Consider the following 21314-nt stretch of genomic DNA (forward strand, 5'->3'; position numbering starts at 1 on the left):
CCATCCTCTTCTGCAGAGCTGAGCCAGCTCCAAGGGGAGGATGGACCCTTCATGGCTGCACCCTCTGAAGTGGTGAGCCGAGACAAACCCTTCCGCCTCCGAGTTTTTCTAGTCAGGTATTTTGGTCACGGTGAAGAAAATCTGACTGACACACGGGCCTAACTAGGGCACACTGACACTGGGCCTAACTGAAAGCACATTGGTGACTCACACTCAGCAAGTTTGGGTTGAAGGGACAGGGGCTAGCACCGAGGACTTTCAGAATTGGCAAGTTCTTGTGTTGACACCTCTCAAAAGCCCCTCTCCTTCCCCAACCGCTCCTCTTTCTGCAAGGCTGTCTTCAAAACTCCCCTGGCTGGAACCCAGGAACCTTTGGCCCTCTTGTGGTGGGAGGCCCCCTATAGAAACTCCTGGGAACCCTGGCCCCATTGGGCATCATAAAAGGTAGGAGAGGCAAGCACAGGCCCTCCTCCAAGGGTCGGGGGGTGGAGCCAACAACAGAGTCCAAAAGGCCAGGAAGACCCCTCCTGGCCAGAGGTTGCCAGCTCAGCCCACAGGTCAGGCACCCCAGACGGGCCCACTGAGAGGCAGCTTGGCTTCTGGAAACTGGTGGACGTGACTTGCCATAGTGACAAATCTACAGAGACAAACCCCACGCTCAGCAGCACAGAGGCAGAGTGGGCAGCTTGTCAAGTTTGGACGACACGAGCGTCTTCAAGAATAATGACCGACAGGCCTGCGTGGCGCACCCTGTAATCCCAGCGGCTCAGGAGGCTGAGGCAGGAGCATTGCAAGTCCAAAGCCAGCCTCTGCTACTTAGTGAGACCCGGTCTCAAAATAAAAAAGGGCTGGGGATGTGGCTCAGGGCCCCCGAGTTCAATCCTCAGTACCAAGAAAAAAAAAAAATAAGAATAAGAATGACGACTGACAGAGATGCACAGAGTGTGTTAAATCCACGGGTCCCACACATCCGCATCCTCAGGGCACCACACATGACAGCCAAGAAGCCACACCGTGTCCAGCAGAGAAGCAAAGGTCGGTGCACACAGTGGACCACCGTGCAGCCTTGACAAGGAGGGGCTCTGATACCTGCTGCAGCAGGCAAGGACCTCGAGGACACAGTGCTGACTGAAAGAAGCCATCGCAGGTGGGTGGACAGCGGGCAGCGCTGCTCAAGACGAGGTTGGAGCAGCCAGTGCCACGCAGCCGCAGAGCGAGAGGCCTGGCCCTGGCAGGGCAGGGCAGGAGCCGGGTGTGCTGGGCTGTTTCAGTGTGGCCAGGCCACCACGTCCTGGAGACAGCGGCTGTCCTGTGAGTGTGCGAAGGCCACCCAGCCATTCACTTGGAAGTGGATGAGCCGTCACTGCTGGGGCGAGCACACTTCACCACACAGAGGAAAAGTCTGTGAGTCTAGAGAGAAAAATAAATGAAGCCAGGGCTTTGCCACCCCCGGAGGAGGCCATGGCGCCGAAGGGGGAAGTGCACCTCCCCCACTGGGAGGGGAGCCCTCGCCACATGAAGCAGCTGGGCACAGAGGGTGATGTCACTGGAAATCACCTCCTGTCAAGCCCCAGATGGGGCTCTTGTTAGAAGCGGAAGGCGGAGCGCCCCAGACAGGCTGGTGGGGGCAGGAGGCTGTGCCCTCTCACTGCCCTGGGCACCTGGGCTCCCCAAGGCGCAGGCCCAGGGGCATGGCAGTCGGTGGCGTGTGGTGGACCCTGGTGGATGTGGTGTGCGTGGCAGACCCCTCGAGGGTCCCAGCTCCTGGTGGGTGCTCCCTGAAGGCTGAGGTGAGTGGTGCCTTGGACACGCACGTGATGGCATGTGGGCTTTCGAGGATCTTGGGATTCCGCTGCGCCCACACGAGACCACAGAGACTGCTGCTCAGGGTGCCTGCGAGGGGGCGAGGCTGGGGCCTCATGGCCATGCGCCTGGGTGGGCAGAGACCCACACAACTGGGGGAACCCCAGGGCCCAGCCTTGAGCACATCCCGGTGTGCGTGTCTCCTGGAGCAGTGCTGGCTGCAGAGCTGTCCTGGAGATGTCCCTGGACACACTCCTTCTCATGACCTCATGGCTGGAAGAGCCAGGACTGTGCCAGGCTTGGGCAACGGAGGGGCTGCACCCCAAGCCCAGAGGCAGCCCTCTGTGCAGAGAGGTCGGGGACGGGTGGGTGACGCTGGCAGGCCTGGTGTCTTCCAGGGAAACTGGGCCAAGGAAGCCCATGCCCATCAGTGAAGGCAGCTTCCCAGGTGGCCCCTGACCCCCAACTCCCGGTCGCCACACGGCCTGTTGGGGAGAAGCCCCCAGCAGAGCCCTGTACCTGCAGGCTGCCCTAGGAAGGTGGCAGAGGGAGGGCTGGGCGTCTTTGGCAGGCACCCATGGGTGTTCCTGGTGAGCGGGAAGCGTCTGCTCCTGTGCTGCAGAGGACCTGGCCTCCCTCTCTCCAGGCCCAGGTGCGGCGGGTGCTGCCTTGTCTCCCTGGGACAACGCTGGGAGGTGTGGCACCACCTGGATGGAGCTGCCTGGCTGCATTGTTCCTTGGCCCCCGGTGTCTGTCCCTGGGTCCCGGCTCATCTCCTGAGAGAAGGTATGGCTTGCTGGGGATGCTGTCAAAGCAGACAGGAGGGTCTGGAGCCGTTTCCTGATTCCCCTGTCCCAAGGAAAGTGAGGGGCGTGCTGTCATGGCCAGGAGATAACGCCCCAGCCTGTCAGCCAACCCCGACTCAGCTCCGCTTTGTGGTTAAGGGAGTTTCGGAGTGAACATGCTCAGACCCCTCTACTTCCTGAAATGTCAGGGGGCCTGTAGAGAGGGCACACAGAGCCGCGGCAGGATGGGCCTGGGTAAGTCACTGTCCTGGGTGTGCTGGGAGGGTCCTGGGGGGCTGGCCCAGGAGAGGGCCTGAGAGAAGGCTGCCTGTGTGCTGGAACAAAGGTGGGGCTTGCTGAAGGCTCTTAACCTGAGGCCTGTCCCCAAGATAGGACTTAGGGGCACTGTGCCCACCAAGAACATCTGTCACATTGGTGTCCTCATCTGCCCCCATTCTCTCTAGAGATCCTTACGTGGCTGTTGGCGCAGATGCCAGGCAAGGCTGGACTTCCTCTCCCCTCTCCTGGCCTGCGTGCTTGCCATCCCCCTGGGGCAGCATGGTTTGTGGACATGGGGCTCCTTCCTCCAGGGTGGCCTAGGCTGAAAGGCACTGCATAAGGAGGGACTGCAGGACAGTAGGGACTCTTTGGGAGTGGACGGTGGTCTGGCCAATCATGGGGCAAGATCCTGTGGCTGGTGGCTCACAGGTCTCTCAGGCTAGGTATCCCAAGCACCTGGCACAGCAGGGGCTCCGTAAATTCTGCTGGGCCCAGACTGGGCACACCCCCCCGAGGGGCTGGGCTGACCACTGAGGACTGGAGAATGAGGCTGAGCAGTGGTTTCCAGCATCGCCATCCAGGATGGATAATGCCGTGCGTTAGGGCCAGGCCCAGCCAAGGCTGAAAGGTGTTGGACAGCTGGCAGCTGTGTGGGAGGCCCACTCACCAGCAGTCCAACCAAAGAGAATGTGTGTCAGAGACGATGGTCTTACCTTACCGCACTGGGAAGGATGGCAACGCGGCTTCGGCTGGGCAGGAAGTCAGCCCCAGCTCCTCCTGGAGAGCCCGTGACTGATTCTGGTGAGCCTGCAGTTCTGGCCTGAGCACATCCTGATGTGGGGACCGAATCCAGGGTAGGTTCTCAAAGAAGGATGTGGGAGGAGGACGGTGGAGACAGCCGCAGTACCCTGCTGTGGCGAGGGGTGTGAGCCTGGAGGGGGACCCACCAAACCCGTCAGCCTCAGAGGCCCAGCAGCCCAGGCTGGGAGTCCCTGAAGCCCCAGCCAGGGTGGGTGGGAAGCATGGGGCAGGGACGGCCACGGATGTATGAAGAGCTCTGTGATGGACAGGCGAGGAGCACATTCTAAAACCCAGGGGCTGTAGGCAGGTGCCGGGTGGTGCTGGGCGGCCGAGGCTGGCTGCGGCTGGTCTTACTCCTGACCCTGGCGCCTGGCATTTCCAGGGACTGGGCAAGCTCCTCCCCGGGAGAGTGGGCAGAAAGCCAGTGGCAGCTGCCCCGGGGGTGTGAGCTGAGGGTGGGGACAGGCCCTGGGAAGGTAGCTGGAGGCACGAAAGGAGAAGTCAGGTGGAGGGCACCGGCAGGGCGCAAGGGGAAGGTGTGGTTTGAAGATGGCGGTTTACAGCGGGGGCTGGGGAGACTAGCAGTGTCTGCGGCCTGGGATGCCCGGAGCTTGCTTGGGAGCAGGTGGAAGAGACAGGACTGATCCGTGCCTGCCCGTTCAGGACTGTGACTGCGGTCCCTAGGCCACATCCCAGGGTCCAGCTGAGCTGCTCTGTACCCAGCCTCCACAGTTTCCCCAGGAACATGGGGCCACCAGGGGCACATGGCCTGAGACCGTGAGGGTGACGTGAGCCTGTTGGTACTATGGGCCTTGAGGGCATTGCTGACCCATGGATGCTCCTGGGCATGGGGTGGGGGGCATCCCCCATGGGGAGGACCCTGCTGCCATGTCAAGGCCCTTGCCCCAGCTGAGTCAGAGCCCCAGAGATGGGCCCAGATGGCCAGGGCAGGCGAGGCCAGCAGCCACTATGCACGGCCTGGCCTGACTCCTGCCCTGCTGGAGGGCCACATCTGCTTCTAAAAGTGGAGCAGCAAGGGACCCCCTCACCCGGCCCTGGTCCTCCTGATGCACACAAAGCCAAGGGGCAGGAGGGGCCCCGTCCAGGGGCACCCTTCCTGGGAGAAGCCTGTGTCCTGGAGGTTGGGGCTGCTTGCCCCTTACCTCTCCTCGTGGGAGACAGCCCTGCTGCTCCAGAGATGGCCACATGGCACCTGAGCTTCCCGACAGGGAGCCCCTGCAGTCCAGCAGGTGAGAGGGCCCTGCACAGGCTCACCTGAGCGGGGAGGAGACTCAGGGGAAGCAGGAAGCGGCTAGGAGCAGCACGGAGGGTGGGAGTGGCAGTGTCCAGGCCTGGACCCTGCCTGGCCTGAGGCTGTGCGCCTGTGGGGCAGGAGCACCCCGACAAAGCCTGGGCAGGGCCCACTCTGAGAAGCAAAGGCTGGGGACTGGTGTGCAGGGCAGGGCTGGAGGCAGCTCTGGGCAGGCGCCCGGCGGCCATGGGAGGAGTCCAGCCCAGGGCTGGGGTTCAGTCCCGTGGGCCCGCAGCCTCCCTTCAGCTGCCCCAGCACCAGCTGCCCCCTCCTGGTGTCACCACCTGCCCCCTTGCTGTGGTCCAGGGAAACCCGTGGAGCCCAGAGGTCAGACAGGCCCCAGATCTGGACCACAGTGCCCTGCAGTGCCTGGCTGCGCTGTCCAGGCTGTGCCTCCGTAGGCAGGCAGGGGCCCAGAGAAGCCTCTCGGTAACAGAGGTCGTCCCGCCGGCTGCTGGACAGGAGGCCAGCCTCGCAGGAGGGAAGCATCTCTCAGGTTCCCTATGGGCCCTCACTCCCGTGGCCTTTGTGAGCCTGGGTGTGGAGCGGCCCTCCCTCCCTCCGCTCTAGGGACCAGTGCTTGGGGTAGCCCTGCAGGGGAGGGCTGGTGTCTGATGCCGACCCGGGGCCTCCACTCTGTCTGATGTGTGTGGCCTCATGAAGCTGCCCTGCTGCTCTGTAAGGACACGCTCCTCTTGTGTCCCTCAAATTCTGGAAGGAGAGAGAGGCTCACAGCATTGGGCAAGAGATGAGGTACAAGAGTGCAACCTGCCACCCAGGGCTGGGCCCGGGAGGAAGCAGGCCACAGGTGGGGTGGCTGTCCTCCCTGGTCCTGGACAGGTGGGCACTCATCCCGTCAGCCCCTCTCTTGGGGGCCCTGGCCCACGTGGCCACCTCGCCAGCTGGAAAGCACCTCCTTGACCCTCCTTGGTGGGGAGCACCACTTCCGTGCCCTGGACTCCCTCTGTTTAGAGAGTGGCCAGAAAGCCCTGCTTCTCTCACGAGGCTTTGGTACAGCAGCAGATGACCCCAGGTGGCTAGCTGGGGACGGCAGAGAGGGCAGAGCCCCGCACACAGTGCACTCCCCTGGGCATCTTCCACCACAGCATGCAGAGCTCAGTGCAGGAGGACCTGAAGTCCCCTAGTAGTGTCCCGGCAGGTCACTATGAGGGTCCTCGTCCCCTTCACACTGGGAAACAGGCTGCTGGCCGAGACCCAGGAATGGAGACTGAGGGAGTGGGTAGCCTCCCTGCGGCTGCCACCAGCCACACCTGGGAAAGGCCTTCCTGGATTCTGTCTCGCTTGGACTTCTCGCTTGGTCATGTACGTGGAGAGGTTGCCTTGACTCTTCACACACTGAGCAATTTCCTGTGGCCTCAGGTGAACGGCTCAGCTTCCTGTTACCTCCAGCTTCTAGAAACATACTTGAAAAAGGAAGGCAGGGTGCTCAGGAGCTGAGCCAGCCATGAGCTGGGGTCTTGGTACATGTGGCCCTGGCCGGGGTCCTGCTGTGTGTGTCCCTGGAGTCCTGGTTTCCTGGTGGCTGCGGCCTGCTTACTTGGCCTACCTCTGTAAGGCTCTGTGCCTGACCCAGTGCTGTCCCTGGTGGTGGTGGGTTCGAGCCACAGTAGGTGGAGTGGGGGCCCCTGAGTTGACCTCTGCGTACCCAGCCTCCGCTCCTCTGTGGAGGACTGAGACACACATGTACCCGAGCCAGAGGGCCCAGGCTGCCTCTGAGGTCCCAGGACTCCAGTGGGCCTCCCTGACACCCTGGAGTGAGCCTGGGCTGGGCGGGTCCTCCCTGACTCCCTGGAGTGGGCCTGGCTCTGTTTCCCTCAGACCCTCTGCCTCGTCATCATGGGGCCTCTTTGGGGGCTGTCCCTGTTAGTGAGGGATGCAGAGAAGCAGGTCCCCTGGAGCCTGCTGCCCACCTCCCATGCCCTCTGTCTGAGGACACTGTTCTCAGGGGTCCCTGTCAGGGTCCTCATCCCCTTCACACTGGGCAACAGGCTGTGACACAGCTTCTGGGTCACATGCACTCGATGCCATGGGTCACTCCTGGTGAGGACTACTCCAGACAGAATCTGATAGGTTAGAAGGAAGCACAGGGCTGGGAATGCAGCTCTGTGGCAGAACTTTGGGGTGTGTGGAGCCCTGGGTTTGATGTCCAGCGCTGACAACAGAAAACAAGAAGGCCCAAGGGAAAGACTTAAGATGTTTGGAAACATACTGACGATGGTTGAGACTCCCCTCAATCCCCACTACATCGCCTTCCTCCTTATTCTCCATGACACTGAGAATTCAAATTCCTTTTTTATGATGTACATCGTGATGTTCACTGGCTTTAGTAATTCTATTAGGTTTCCTGTTGTTGATTTTGGGGAGTTCATATATATATATATATATATATATATATATATATATATATATATATATATTAAGGACCTGATATTGCCTCCCACAGGATGAATTCAAGAGTTGGCACATCATAAATGTTCTCTAATCATTTTCTCAAATGAATTAATTCATGCTTAATTCACATGATTTAATCTGCTTTTCCTAAAGCAATTTCCACCTGCGCTTTCTCTAGGTCCTTTTAAATAGTACACTTCTCAGTAGGACCAACAAGACGCACAAGGTGTACCAGAAGGCTTACATTAGAGCCACCCTGAGATCGGAACCTGCAAACATGCCAGGTGAGTGAGCCTCCTTCAACTTCAACATTCAGGGTCCATGAGAGTCTTCCTACGACGTACTCCATCTCATCTCACAGTTCAAAAATTAGCGTGCAGAGACAGATTTCTGAACCAAAGCGGACAGAGACCACAGGCCCACAGGCACTCCACCAGGAAGCTGACAAGTGCCCACTTCACAGTTCCTCGAGAGAGTGCTGGGAACAGCCAGGAGAGGGGTGAGGGACAGAAGCAGCTCTCACGTCCAGGACCCCTGAGCACTGGGCCTGAGACACCGCCGTCCCACGTGCCCTTGCCCTGTGGGAGCCCTGCTGGCCATGGAAGAGCTTGTCAGGGACTGTGGTGAAGAGCTGACACCCTCCGCCCCTGCTGCCTCCCCTTCTGGGGCTCCTCTGCCTGCACCGAGGCTCCCAGCCCAGTCACCAGTGGGGGAGGGAGGTGCAGGAGGGACTTGGCCCTCAGTGAAGGCCTCAGGAGCGTGGGTCTGAGCAGGTGGTACGGGACCAGGCCTCACCAAGCCCCTGGGTGGTGGGGGAGTGCAGGGGAGGAGGGGGATGCACTAGAGCTGCTCTGGAGCATGAAGGGGCCCTGGGCCACCACAGGGCTCACTACTGCCTCACCTGGGTTAACAGGCGTTGGTGCTGGGATGGAGGTAGCAGGGGGGGCTGGGAGGGGCATCTGAGGCCCGGAAGTGGGGGACAACCTCTCTGTGGGCTCATACAACAGGCAGGGTGCTCACATGAGGGGAGGGAGCTGTGGGCCCCGCGGCCCCGGCACCCTGCTCACTGCTGTCCGCTCACAGGCCTGTGCAGAGGACTGCTAGGGGCCCTGAGGCAGCTCAGCACTCCCGAGTCTCAACTTGCCTCAACTTGTCCGTCTAGACTGGGGACAATGACACATGCCAGAGTGGGAGGAACAGTGGGTGGGTTGCCTCACACCTCACACCCAACAGGACAGCCACTACCAGAAGACGGAAAATAAGAGGGCTAGAGCAGAGCTCAGTGCAGTGTTTGCCTAGCAGGGTGAGGCCCTGGGCTGCATCCCCAGCACCTCTGGGGAAAACATCAGAAAACAGCACGTGCTGAGAGGGACACGGGAGAAGAGACCCTGTCCTGTTGAGGGCAGAGTAGGGCGGCACCGAGGAGGCAGCATGGGCCCAAGACACAAGCACCCAGCATCCAGGCTGGGCTCCGTCCACTCCCCGGACGAGAACACAAGAGGACACTGGGCAGGACCTCCTGAGCTGGTCGGATATCCAGGAGCACTGCTGAGGCTGGACTCACAGGAGACCCAGAGGCCAGTGAGGGTGTGGCCAGGCAGTGGCTGTGCATGGCTGTGAGGAGCTTCACGGGCCTGTGGCCTTCAGACCCCTGCCTCTATCCTCTTGACCTTAGAGGCCATGTGCTGCTCTGGAGTCGCAGCGAGCCCCGGCAATGGCCCAGACCAAGGGCCCAGTCTCCAGCACAGTGAGAGGCACATCCTGAGTCTGGTTTATGCTGCAAACTGACCTCCTGTGGTTCATTCTCCACTTGATCAGGATGGTAGGTGATCCTAGGACTCGACTGGGGGCTCAAATGGGGCACCTGCAGAGAAGACCCCCACGGGCCCCCCACTGTGAGGAGCCAGGGCTGGAGAGATCAGAGGACCCTCCTGCAGGCCGCTGTTGTGGGACTGGGGCAGCAAGCCCCCCCAGGACCACACCTTCCCCCCAGGGGCGCCCTCCAGCAATGCCAGGCATCCTGAGCAGGAGCCCCGCGGAGCCTCTAGTAGTGAAAGGCACAGTTCTGAATCCCAGTGAGTTTAAACACAGAGGTTGGACAGATATAAAACGTAGCTAGCCCTACGGGTGTGGGCCACCCAGGAAGCACTGCAGAAGGACAGAGCTCAGGGTGAGCGTGTGCAGAGCCCAGGATGAGGAGGCCGCACAACAGCCAGGGGCCACTCCCCAGCAGCCACAGAGGCCAGGACCAGGGCAGCCTCTGCAGATCAGAGAACATTCCGTCTTTGTTTTGGGGACTGGCTTACTTCACTTAGCACGATAGTCTCCAGATCCATCCATTTACCGGCAAAAGTCTGGTGTCAAAATATGCTCTGGTGTCACCCATGTCCAAGCAGGACAAGAACCACCACCCAAGCCAAGGCTCAGGGGCGAGGAGGCCTCCAGCCGGGAGCTGAGGTGGGTCCAGGGGAAGCCGTCTCAGGGAGCTGTGTGTGGAAGGCACGTCTGACAACCAAGGCGGGGGTTGCCCCCAAAGGCTCCTGTGAGCAGCCCTTCTGGGGCGGCATGTGGCCCAGTGGTAGCGCGAGCCCCAGATGCCCTCCCGGCACGGCAAAACAGACCAGCCGCAGAGACAGAGAAGAACATTACTAAGGCTACCCTCCAGCGCCCGGACACTGCTGAAATCCTCGCCCCCCAGCTGAGGGCAGGAGGGCGTGGGCCTGGCCACTAGGTCCCCAGGGGTCAGTGAGTGCCCTCTGCAGCAGGCCCCGGGAGCTCCCTCACCCCTGCAGTACAGTGAAGACCGCGGAGGCGGGAAGCAGGCTCACCAGCCCCAGGGCAGGCTGCTGGCCCTGCGGGGCGCCCAGCCTCCAGCACGGTGCGAGGCACATCCCGATGTCTGCAAGCTGCCCGGGCTGTGCCAGCTGGTTACAGCAGCACCTGGACAACAGCAAGGGGGCGCGCCTGAGGGGAAGGAGGACAGCAACAGGCCTGGCTGGGTTCGGGCGGTCACGGGCCAGCAGCCCACCCCAGGGTGACCCCGGGCAGCACTCTGAGCTCGCTGGACGCGTGCCCTAGATGGTTGCCATAGTGGGATGTTGTTATGCAGACTTTTTAAAAATCACCATTTTTAAAACCATACAAGTGAAATGAGGGGACATGAGTCAAACACAGGCCAGGCCAGGGGTCCCAGAGGTGAAGACTGGATCCACTCAGGGGTGACTGCACCCTTGGAGACCTCGAGGTAATCGCTGACCCATCCAGAGAATCAGTAAGTTGCAAAGCGAGGAGAGGGGAGTAGAGCAATGTGGAGTCACTGGCTCCAGAAGATGAGGCCCGGCTGCCCTGCGGGGCCTTGACTTCACAGTTCACCTCTCACACCCGAGGGCCCTGGGCTGGCCCCGCCTCCCCTCCCTGGGCCCTCTTCTCCTGGGCCCTCTTCTCTGTGGGTGTCTTCATCTTCTCTCCTCTGTGCTCGCCTGTGTCCAACCCCCCCACCTTTAATATTTATTTTTAGTTATAGTTGGACACAAACCTTTTATTGATTTATTTCTATGTGGTGCTGAGGATCGAACCTGGGCCTCACACGTGCGAGGCCAGCGCTCTACCGCTGAGCCACAGCCCCAGCCCCAAATTTCCCCTTTCTGTAAGGACACCTCAGGGCCCATTCTCACATGCTCATCTCAGTCAAGATGCTGTTTCCAAATAAGGTCACCTTCTGAGGCCCCAGAGGTTAGGGCCCCACAGTGTCTTTTTTGGTGAGGACAGAATTCAGCCCAGAGCAGAAAGCAAAAGGGGAGTAAAAGTAAATGGAAAACTGCAAAGGAGGGCAAAACAAGGTGGAGGGGTACATCTAATACGGGAAGCTAGGGGTGGTGGCACCCACCCGTGGGTCCTAGGTGTCACCCATGTCCAAGCGGGACAAGAACCCTGGAGGTGGAAGCAGGAAAACCACTCAAGTCCAGGAGCTGGAGACCAGCCTGACCTAGCAAGACCCTGTCTCAGAAAGAAAGTACACAGAGAGTATTATAAATGCAAAGGGCTGACCTCGAGAGTTCAGAGGCAAAGAGTATTCGTTGTTTTAATCCACCCATAGTATTTTGTAAGTGTCACATCTAGAATTCAAGGGTCCTGTGCTGGGGGTGTGGCTTAGTGACATGTGCTTAGCAGGGTTGGGGCCCAGCTCAGTCTCTGGTGCTGCAACACGAACAGAAAGAAGCAGAACTCAGGGGCCTCCGAAGGCCAGGCTGGACAAGAAGCCGTGGCAAGCAGGGCTGTCCCCGGGAGCATCTGGAGCCCTGGGACTTCCCAAGGCCCATGTGGCAAGTGGCTATAAATGCAGAGGCTTCACTACACATGTGGTCTTGGGGTTCTGGCTTCTCGAGTCTGGAGTGGGTCCCACCAGCTGAGGCTGAGTGCTCTGAGGGCCCGGCCACCTGGGTCCAGCCCCAGGGCACCGGCAGCCCTGGCAAGGGTCAGGAAGGAGCCCTCATGTGCACAGGGTGCTTTCTGGGTACTTCTTTCACCTAGTGGGTGGCCCGGGGCCCAGGTGTCTGACCTGTGACCAGAGCTCCCCGTGGGAGGCTTGCTGGTCCTATCAGATGCCCTGCTGGCTCCTGGTGCTCACCCCTGACCTGCTGTTTGGGTGGGGTTTGAACTGAAGCTCTGTCCAGGGTGAATGAGCCCTGCTTCTGTAGGAGAAACTTAGACTGGCATTCAAAGTAGATGCCAAGGCAACATAAAATTACAAGGATTCACCACTGTGTCCCTGTGGAGGCCACAGGGAGAGCCCCTGTCCTTGGCTTCTCCAGGTTTTAGAGGCTATGTTCCTTGTCCTGAGGCCCTTCCTCTGTCTTCAGAGCCACAATGGCTGTTTTCTTTCTCCCTCTCCCACATCTAAACTCCCTGTGATGCACTGGGCCAGATGATCCTAATTAATCCTGATTCTATCAGCAACCTATTCCCCTGCTGCCATAACTAGCACATTCACAAGTAGGGATTAGGATACAGACATGTTTGTAGGAGGCCATTATTCTGCCTACCACACAGATAAAGAGCATCATGACATAATGCCCAATGGATCAACTCACCAGAAACAGAACGAGTTTTAATTTCTAGGCACCAATTAACAAAAGCTTCAAATATAGAAAGCAAATCTTGAAAGACCTAAAAGGAGAAGTGGATGAATCTATCATCATGACAGGGACGGTTAGTTATCTTTCTTTGTAACTGAGAGTCAAAAAGGCAAAGAAGAGATAAAACTATGTGTAAGGATGAGACAGTGCCCAAGTCAGGGCAGGGGCTGGGGCCAGAGCAAGATCGAGGCTGGAGGAGGGAAGCAGTGAGCACCTAACTCCAGACACTGTTGATGGGGTACTCAGAAGGGCGCTTGCTCAGCTGTCATCCTCTTCAAACATGCAACTCATTCAAACTGACTTGGATGAGTTGCGAAGAGTGCATCTTGCACAGCCTGTGTTCTTGTCCGTGAGGTCAATGGGTTGGACATCCAGGATCTAAGGATCTCTTTCAATAATCCCTCTGGAAATCGTCTAAGCACCTGGTGGGCCTTTTGCTTTCTCTTGGCTCTGCAAATCTCACTCTTGTTTCTGCCCCACAGGAAATGCCACCCCAGTGACCACCCCGCTCTCTCAGACAGTCCCGGGACTGTCTGCCGGGCTCTGCAACGCGTCTTTCGAGGAGAGCAGAGTGGTCCTGGTGGTGGTGTACAGCACGGTGTGTGTGCTGGGCCTGCCGGCCAACTGCCTGACCGCGTGGCTGACGCTACTGCAGGCTCTGCAGGGCAACGTGCTGGCCGTCTACCTCTTCTGCCTGGCGCTCTGTGAGCTGCTCTACCTGAGCACGTTGCCGCTCTGGGTCATCTACATCCAGAACGAGCACCGCTGGACCCTGGGCCCCAGGGCATGCAAGGTGACCGCCTACATCTTCTTCTGCAACATCTACATCAGCATCCTCTTACTGTGCTGCATCTCCTGCGACCGCTTCCTGGCAGTCGTGTATGCACTGGAGAGCCGTGGCCGGCGCCTCCAGAAGACCGCCATCTTCATTTCTGTGTGTGTCTTTGTCCTCGTGGGGCTTGTTTACTACCCGGTGTTTGACATGGAAATAGAGAAGGAGAGCTGCTTCGAGCCAATGCGGATGAACGAAAAGATCGCGGGCTACCACTACGCGCGGTTTGCAGTGGGGTTCGCCATCCCTCTCTGCACCATAGCATTTACTAACCACCGGATCTTCAGGAGCATCAAGCTGAGCATGGGCCTGACCGCTGCCCAAAAGGCCAAGGTGAAGCACTCGGCCATAGCAGTGGTGGTCATCTTCCTGGTCTGCTTCGCCCCCTACCATGTGGTTCTCCTCATCAAAGCGGCCACCTTCTCCTACTACAGAGGAGACAAGGTTGCGGTGTGTGCCTTTGAAGCCAGCCTGTACACGGTGTCCATGGTGTTCCTCTGCCTGTCCACGGTCAACAGCGTGGCTGACCCCATCATCTATGTGCTGGCCACAGACCATTCTCGGCAAGAAGTGTCCAGAATCCAGAAGGGGTGGAAGAAGTGGTCTGCAAAGACAGAAGTCACCAAGCTCACGCATTCCAAGGACTCAGAGGAGATGCACTTCCCCATGGCGCTCGCAGACGACTGTGCGCTCCCCCCGCCTGTGAACCCTCCCGGGCTGCAGCCAGCTAAGTGGGGCTCAGCGCACACCCCGGAGAGGCTGGTCGAGGAGACCTGCTGAGACCATTGTACTGCAGGGGAGGACCACAGGTGTGGGAAGCCAGGGCCAGAAACGTGGTCACACTGCCCATCAGCCACAGTGTCCATGTGCTGGAGCCACCCGTTTGGTGAGCCTCTGCCCCCTAGGGTCTCCTGACTGGAAGGTGGCAGTGTGTAACTGGGTGATGCTCCCAGGCTGTCGGGAGCCAGAGAGCCAGAGAGCATGGGCATGGGCAGCGGGAGATGCCAGCTTGTTGTGCGGGTTCCCTCGGCCATTAGCCAACGCAGGGCTGCAGCAGAGCTCTGGACGACAGCTTCATGAATGTGCTTTGCTGCAGGCATTGCTGGGTGACTGCTGCAGTGTGTCAGGGGGCTTTCCGTGCTTCTGCTTCACAGGTCGATACAAGCCACAACAAGGGGCACCCTGCACCGTCACAGTGCCGAGACACTGGCACAGCCCAGCAGCAGCAAGAGGCAGGAGCCCAGCCCTGAGGACACTTGTCTGGGCTTGGTTCTGAGCTGAGCAGACACATGCTGCCAGGGGTCACCTAAGGGAGTCAGAAGCCAGGGTGGCCAGTTGTTGGTGCCCAGTAGGGTAGTCCATGTGTTTTCCACAGGGAGCCCCAGACACTCATGCTGGGAAGGCCAATCAGTCAAAAATGCTGGTAGACACCCCAGGAAGGCTGAGATACATCTGCCACAGAGCAAGAGGACGCTTGGAATTCCTTCACCTTGAGACTTCCTGACTTCATTGTCACAGGGGAAGGGGTCGGGAGCTGGGACAGAGCAAGCAGATGACTGCCTAGCGCCTCACCAGGTTGGAGTACAGGAGGAAACTCACGGCCCACTCGGATCCCAGCTCTGCCAGGCCATGCTGATGACTCAGTTTCCCCATCTGGATACTGGGAACAATGACACCTACCTCACTGGGTCACTGTTGGGGCTGACCCTCCCACCTGCCTGATATCCTAGCCTCAGCAAGAGTCTCAGCAGGAGACTGAGCCGAGCAGGTGGAGCTGCCTGGACATAGGGCCGGCACCAGGGGCACGCTCAAGTTTCCTTCCCGGGGAACTGCACAGAGCCCCTGTGTTGAGTCAGGTTCTCATTTCTGTAAGGCAGGTGTGGGTCTCTGCTCTTCACTGTGAGAGACACCCGGAAAACACACAGAAACACACTTAGAAATAAAAACACAAAAATACATGCTCTTTTCACTTCCTTTGGAAAAGAAAGACTCCATTTGACCCTTACAAGTGCTTTTCTTCTGGGAGTCCCTTGGTACAAAGGCCTTGAGGAGGGTGAGCCCTTGGATCCCACAGGGACAACCAGAACCGGGTGTTAAGAGTGATGGCAGGGATTCCGCAAACAGTCTGGAAAATTCCGGGATGGGTGAGAACAAAAAGACCCTGGAGAGATTGCCTGCTGTTTCAACAGTATGCTGGTGTCCGGGGGCTGCTGTGACTGATTTCACAAGCTGGCCACTGACCACAGAGTGACCTCACAGCTCTGCCTGCCACTGGTCCAAGACCCAAGCATGGCAGGGCACAGCCCTCCCACCCTCCTCCAGCTGCCCTGGCTGCCGGCCTCCCCAGCTTGTGGGCATGGCTCTAGTTGCTCTCTCTGTGATGCTGTCCTTTCTGTGTCCAGGGTACATGCTGGGCCCAGTGGCCATGGGAACACAGCTCCGCGTGCTGGGTTTATACCTGCCTGGTTCCCTATGCTCCGGGTCGGGTGGAGGGTGACCATGCTGCCCTCTGCCCTGCCGGCAGTCCCAGTGGCCCATTCAGCCTCTCTCCACCCCTGAGCTGAAGCTGCAGCAGCCTGTGACAAACGGCCCTGGGTGCCTTAGTCACTCCGGATACCAGCGTTTTCACGCCTGGAGGCGGGAGCTGGGACTGCAGTCGGCGCAGCACAGCGGGCGAGCTACGCCTCCCGCAACGCAGTGGCACCCCTGGGCTGTGTCCAGAGGAGGGGTGCGCGGCCGAGGACAGCCAGCGCCGGTTGGGACCTGGGCTGGGCGGGGCCGAGTGCTGGGCGATCGCAGCAGGGGCGGGGCCACGGCCGGTGGGCGGGGCCGAGGGCTGGTGGGCGAGACTTTCGAGCCAGACCCGCGCCTGGGAGCCCCCGCTTCCACCGAGGCCTGGACGGGAGGAGGGGTGGGAAACTGTGTCGTGTCCTAAACGCCAGCCCGCCCTGGCTCGCTCTTCACCGAGTCCCTGGGGACTTCAGGGTCCTTCCCCAAGACAGACTCAGGTCTGCCCTGGGCCCTTTCCTGCCAGCAGCATCCGGGGGCTCTCAAGGCGCTGAAGGGCCAGCATCGTGATCAACCCCTCAGTACCACGTGGTCTGGCCTGGACAGTGTCCCGTACGGAGGGGTGGGTGACGGGGAAGTCCCTGAGTGGCCTCTTCTCTTGGGGCTCCTTCCCATCATAAACATGAGGCCCAGAAAAGTACATGCGTGGGGTGGGGGTGGGGCTAAATAAAAGGAATTTCAACAACATTGACGCCACTTAAAATATGTAGCACTTAAAAAAAAAAAAAAAAAAATGGACCGCTTCGCGAATTTGCGTCCTCCATGCTCATCTTCTCAGGCTTCTGATTTTAGTATGCGTACTGCAGGAGAGAGCACCACAAACTCTTTTAAATGTCTGAAAAAGACAAAAGACTTCAGAAAGTAGATGCAGAGCTTTGAGAGACACGGGCAGGAATCAGACAGCAGGGACAAGAACTGTCACCCCTTTCTGACCCTAGCTGGCTGTTATTCCCCTACAAACTGAGAGCCAGTTAGGCAGAGGAGGAAGTCTTGTTCTTCAGCCAGAACTGAAAGAATCATGGAGAAATCACTCAATCAAACAAAGGATGCGGGTCTTTAAGATCGAGGGCAGGCTGGAGTTGTGGCTCAGGATTAGAGCACCGTGTTCTATCCTCAGCAACACATAAAAAATAAACAAATGAAATAAAGGTATTCTTAAAAAGTGTGAAAAGAGGAAAGACAGGGGTTAGTGGAAAGAATCGTCTCTGATTTCTCTGGAGGGCACCAGTCCCTGTCCTCAGATTCTTCTCTGGACCTGTTTCAACTGGGGGTCAAAAGCAGACCATACCAAGATGGGTGGGAATGTGGTCAGGGCCATGCTTTACATCGGCATGCTAACGAGCAGGTGAATTGTAGGTCCACTGGGCTTCCTTCGTGGCTGAAATGGCTCAGTCATCCTGCATCTGTTTTCCCAGCAGCAACCTGGGCCCCAGAGGTCTGCATGGCTGGGTGGGAGGTGGGGGCACAGACACCTGGTCTGGCACAGAACACTGGTTAGCAAAAGGTTTATTTCTCAGGTCTGAGAGGGCCTGGGCTTGGCGACAGAGCTGCAGCCTCATGACCCCTTCTCTGGGCTCCACTCCACCCCACTGCAACCCCAGCCTCAGGTCTTTGCCTCTGCAAATTGCAGGGGGTGAGGAGTTGGGGAGCTGTCGGTTCATGAGGCCCTGTCTACTCAGCACAAGTTCAGCTCATTCTCACAGGGCTTTCTTGGGACATCTGGCTCCTGTGTGGTGCAGTATAAAGCCACTGGCTGTAGCCTCCCCCATTGCCAAGGGGTTTTGGAGTCTCCCATTTAGATGATTTTTTTTTTAAAAAAACATATCACCTTTTCAATTTTGCTGCCACAGAGTAACAAATAAACAGATCTTTTTTTCCTATGCTGGGCTACCCCAAGGGTTTTAGTATGAGTACTGCAGAAGAGAGCACCCTGGCCACTAGGGCCCAGATAAGAAGTTGAAGGACTTGCCAGTATCAGGGAGGCTGCCACCACCAGGCGGGGAGGCTGGAGACAGGCCCTGATATGGCCAGGTGGGTGTCCTGGGGAGCCTCCACCGCAGGGTCCCAGAGGGCCTGCTGGCGTTGGTGTGGGAACTGAGTGAAATTAGAAAATGGATACTCAGGGAGACCGGGAACTGGGCAGTCACCACTGGGCATGAGAGCTCTTGCAGACCAATTGGCTTGGGGTGCCATGGCCTAGAGACGAATCCATGGCTCTGGCACGTGCTCAACTGAGTGGGGGCAGCTCCTTTCCCAAGGGCCAGGCCTGTGAGAAATGGAAAGTCTGGTGGTTTGTTTTCAAAATACAGTCTCTATCTTTAAATGTAAATTGCCTTGGGGTGTAGGAAAAGCAGCTGGAGAGGACGGCAGAATAGAAAGCTACGTGCAGGTAATGCTGAGTGTAAGAGTCACAGTCCTGGACACACAGGAGGGGAGAGGAAGGGACCTAAGCAACAGAGAGGAACTGTGCATGTGCCAGCTTGTGGGGGGGCTGAACTAGACGTGACTGGGTCTATCTCCCCTGCTGAGCGGTGTGGCATCTGGCAGTCATGCTGCTGGACAGCCCCATCTTCTAGGGTGCAAGCCACTGTGTCTTCGTGCATGGGCGTGCCTTCCTACATCCCCATGGGTGAAGCTACGCTCACCTGTTCCTTTGTAATATTACCCTTGCTCTGTTTGGGATAGAATGTTCCATGGAAATGCCTTGTGTGTGTCCCCTTCTCTTACTCTGCCCTTGGGTGTGGCCTACTGTTAGAGTCTGTAAACAAGTCAAAATAACACCTGGCATTTTGCCAGGGGAATATTAGAGTTCATAAACAAGTCTGGATGGTGCCTGGCAAAATGCCAGAGGGAGTGGTTTGAGAAGTAACAAAAGCGAGCCATTAAGTGTGGAGATTCCTTATTGGTTGACTGATGTATCTAGTTTATGCTAATTAGATAAGCTGTGTGGAATGTATAAATACTGCTCCTGTCCTGCAATAAACGGCTCCCTCTCCTGCTGTATCAAGGTACACAAGTTGTTCGTCACCCCCCGGTTATTTTGCTGCAGCCGGACTGCGGCAGCCTACCTTGATGTCAATCAACCTGCTGACAGCAGACATCACAAAGATAGACTCAGACCCCTGAAACATGAGCCCTTGCCTCATTTGAATAGTTTCTCCTCAATAAAAGGGGTCAGTGCGCGCTCTTTCTGCGGAAGCTTAAGGTCAGAGGAGTCACAGCACCCCCAAAGAAAAAGGTATTGTTTCTTGTGTGGTTATTTCGTGCAGCCCAATCACCCCAGTTCCCCTGGAGTGACCCCTGAGTATTTTAGTCTCGAGCCACCTGGCACCAGCTCAACCCAGGGGGACTTTCCTGCTGAGAGAATACAGGGAGGTGGGGACAACTAAAGATACCTTTCTTCGGGCTGGGGATGTGGCTCAAGCGGTAGCGCGCTCTCCTGGCATGCGTGCGGCCCGGGTTCGGTCCTCAGCACCACATACAAACAAAGATGTTGTGTCTGCCGAAAACTGAAAAATAAATATTGAAATTCTCTCTCTCTAAAAAAAAAAAAAAAAAAAAAAAGATACCTTTCTTCAAATAACCCAGCAGGAGGCAGTAAAACCTAAGTGATGTTCCGGAAGACTGTGTCCCCCTAGGTACTCAGCCAATGAGGATAAAACACTGGTTGTATCCAATCTGAGGGTCCTGACCACCAGGCACCTGATCTTGCAAGACCATCATTGAAGGAAAACCTTGCTTCTGCTGCCCTCATGTCTCTTAGTCCATTCTTTGGGCTTGGACAGGTAAGTGTGTTTTTCACTGGACCAGACAGGAATGGGCTGGACTCCAGCCAAAGGCTAGCTCCTTGCTGGACAAAGGGGCACCCAGGGATTGAGGCTGAGGCTCTCCAGGGCAGTGGGTGGAAGGCATCTTCCCAATCCCTGCAGGCAGACTGCGAGGGAGGGCCAGCTGTGTGTGCTCCACTTGCTCCCAGTCGCTGCCTCCCGGCCACACCTGTCCTCTCCTGCATGAATGATGGGCATGACAGGGTTTTGTCATCAGGCACTCCTGACCATAGTGCGTCCTGGCTCTTCCTGCTACAGACCACATCCTCTCCCCACAACACTGCAAGGGGCTGTGGACCGAAGGCACACACACCAGGTGAACCCCTAGGCGAGACAGCTAGGGAGAAGCCGCACTGGCCTCAGTAGGCTGGGAACCTCTTATTGGGGATTCCTGTGTCCCCTTGCCTGGGGACACAGTCCCAACAGCATTCTGAGTTGGGGGAGGCTTTCCAGAAACTCTGGCCCTTGGGGCCAGCCCCAGGGAAAAGGGGTGCTGAGACCCCAGGCCAGCCCAGGCTGAGGGTGCTGAGTGTGCCAGGTCCCCTTGAATGACCCTGTGTGGAGCAGCTTGCTGGCTCATGGTTGCGGGTCACCCACAGGCAGCCCAGTTCCACCTGGGGAAACAATCCAGCTACCTGGATACCACCTGTCTCTGGGAAGGCCTGGGAGGTTTGAGCCTTCCCAGAGACAGCTCACTTGAACAGGTCACGTCCCCTCTCTGCCTCAGTTTCCTCATCCATCATGGTGAGTCAGACACTGCCCGTAGGGCTGCAAGTCAGCAGTTGAGATGTTTATGCCAAGCCTGAGCTGCCTGCCCGGGGGAAAGTCCTGTGAAGATGCAAATTCACTTACTAAACCACCCAGCTGTCCCTAGTAATGGCTCTCCAGGTGCCAGTGGCAGGTCCTCAATGGCCACCAGGGGGCAGTACCCCACAGGGCCAGAGCAGGGGGTCCGCATGGCGGGCAGTGTCTGTGCCCACCCTGATCCTTTTCCTCCTCTTTGGCACATCCTTCTAGTCCCTTCCTAAATGTGCACCTGCTTATGGGCATCGTGGAAAATGCATGGTGTGGGTCTCTGTAAGGGGTGGTGAACATTTAAATTTAGTTTTAATTGACTCATAATAATTGAACATATTTATGGGGTACAGTGTGCTCATTTGGATACATGTATACAGCATGTACTAATGACATGAGTGTAATCAGCATTTCCATCTCCACAACAACATATCATTTCTAGGCGGGGCATGGTAATCCCAGTGACTCAGGAAGCTGAGACAGGAGGATGGCAAGTTCTAGGTCAGACTCAGCAACTTAGTAAAAACCTGTCTCAAAATGAGAAATAAAGGGGTTGGGTGTAACTCAGTCATAAAGCACCCCTGGGTTCATTCCTTAGTACTGAATACACACACACACCCACACACACACATATATAAACTATATGTACATATGTGTGTATATATGTATACATACACTTTATAATTGCCGTCTTTGAGCTCCTCTCTGCTCCATCTTTATAAAGTTATATTATGGTTATGGTGAACTCACTGCACTGTGAGACAT

At 57.5% G+C, this 21314-nt stretch overlaps 1 protein-coding gene across 6 annotated transcripts; it reads left to right on the forward strand.

Moving 5' to 3' along the window:
• Positions 1-1524: 1524 nt before the first annotated feature.
• Positions 1525-15317, forward strand: Gpr132 (G protein-coupled receptor 132). Of its 6 annotated transcripts, XM_027946585.3 has the most exons (4): positions 2604-3668; positions 4332-4918; positions 7571-7676; positions 13010-15317. In XM_027946585.3, exons 3-4 carry the CDS (start codon positions 7670-7672, stop codon positions 14137-14139), a joined length of 1137 nt encoding a protein of 378 aa, XP_027802386.1. In that variant the 5' UTR covers positions 2604-3668; positions 4332-4918; positions 7571-7669; the 3' UTR covers positions 14140-15317. The 6 variants fall into 6 exon arrangements, with proteins under 6 accessions (XP_027802381.2, XP_027802389.1, XP_027802386.1 ...); XM_027946580.3 differs by lacking the exons at positions 2604-3668; positions 4332-4918 and adding an exon at positions 1525-1790; XM_027946588.3 differs by lacking the exons at positions 2604-3668; positions 4332-4918 and adding an exon at positions 1531-2589.
• Positions 15318-21314: the final 5997 nt, after the last annotated feature.

The sequence above is a fragment of the Marmota flaviventris genome, chromosome 2 (genome assembly GCF_047511675.1).
Source record: "Marmota flaviventris isolate mMarFla1 chromosome 2, mMarFla1.hap1, whole genome shotgun sequence".
NCBI classification, from domain to species: Eukaryota; Metazoa; Chordata; class Mammalia; order Rodentia; family Sciuridae; genus Marmota; species Marmota flaviventris.

Excerpts from the sequence above, each read along its gene's own strand:
- Gpr132 (XM_027946580.3), top strand. The coding sequence starts at position 1,575 with ATGGGGCTCTTGTTAGAAGCGGAAGGCGGAGCGCCCCAGACAGGCTGG. Across the intron at positions 1,791-7,570 it reads GGTGCTCCCTGAAGGCTGAG|GTCCTTTTAAATAGTACACT; the intron begins GTGAGTGGTGCC and ends CGCTTTCTCTAG. Across the intron at positions 7,677-13,009 it reads GGAACCTGCAAACATGCCAG|GAAATGCCACCCCAGTGACC; the intron begins GTGAGTGAGCCT and ends TCTGCCCCACAG.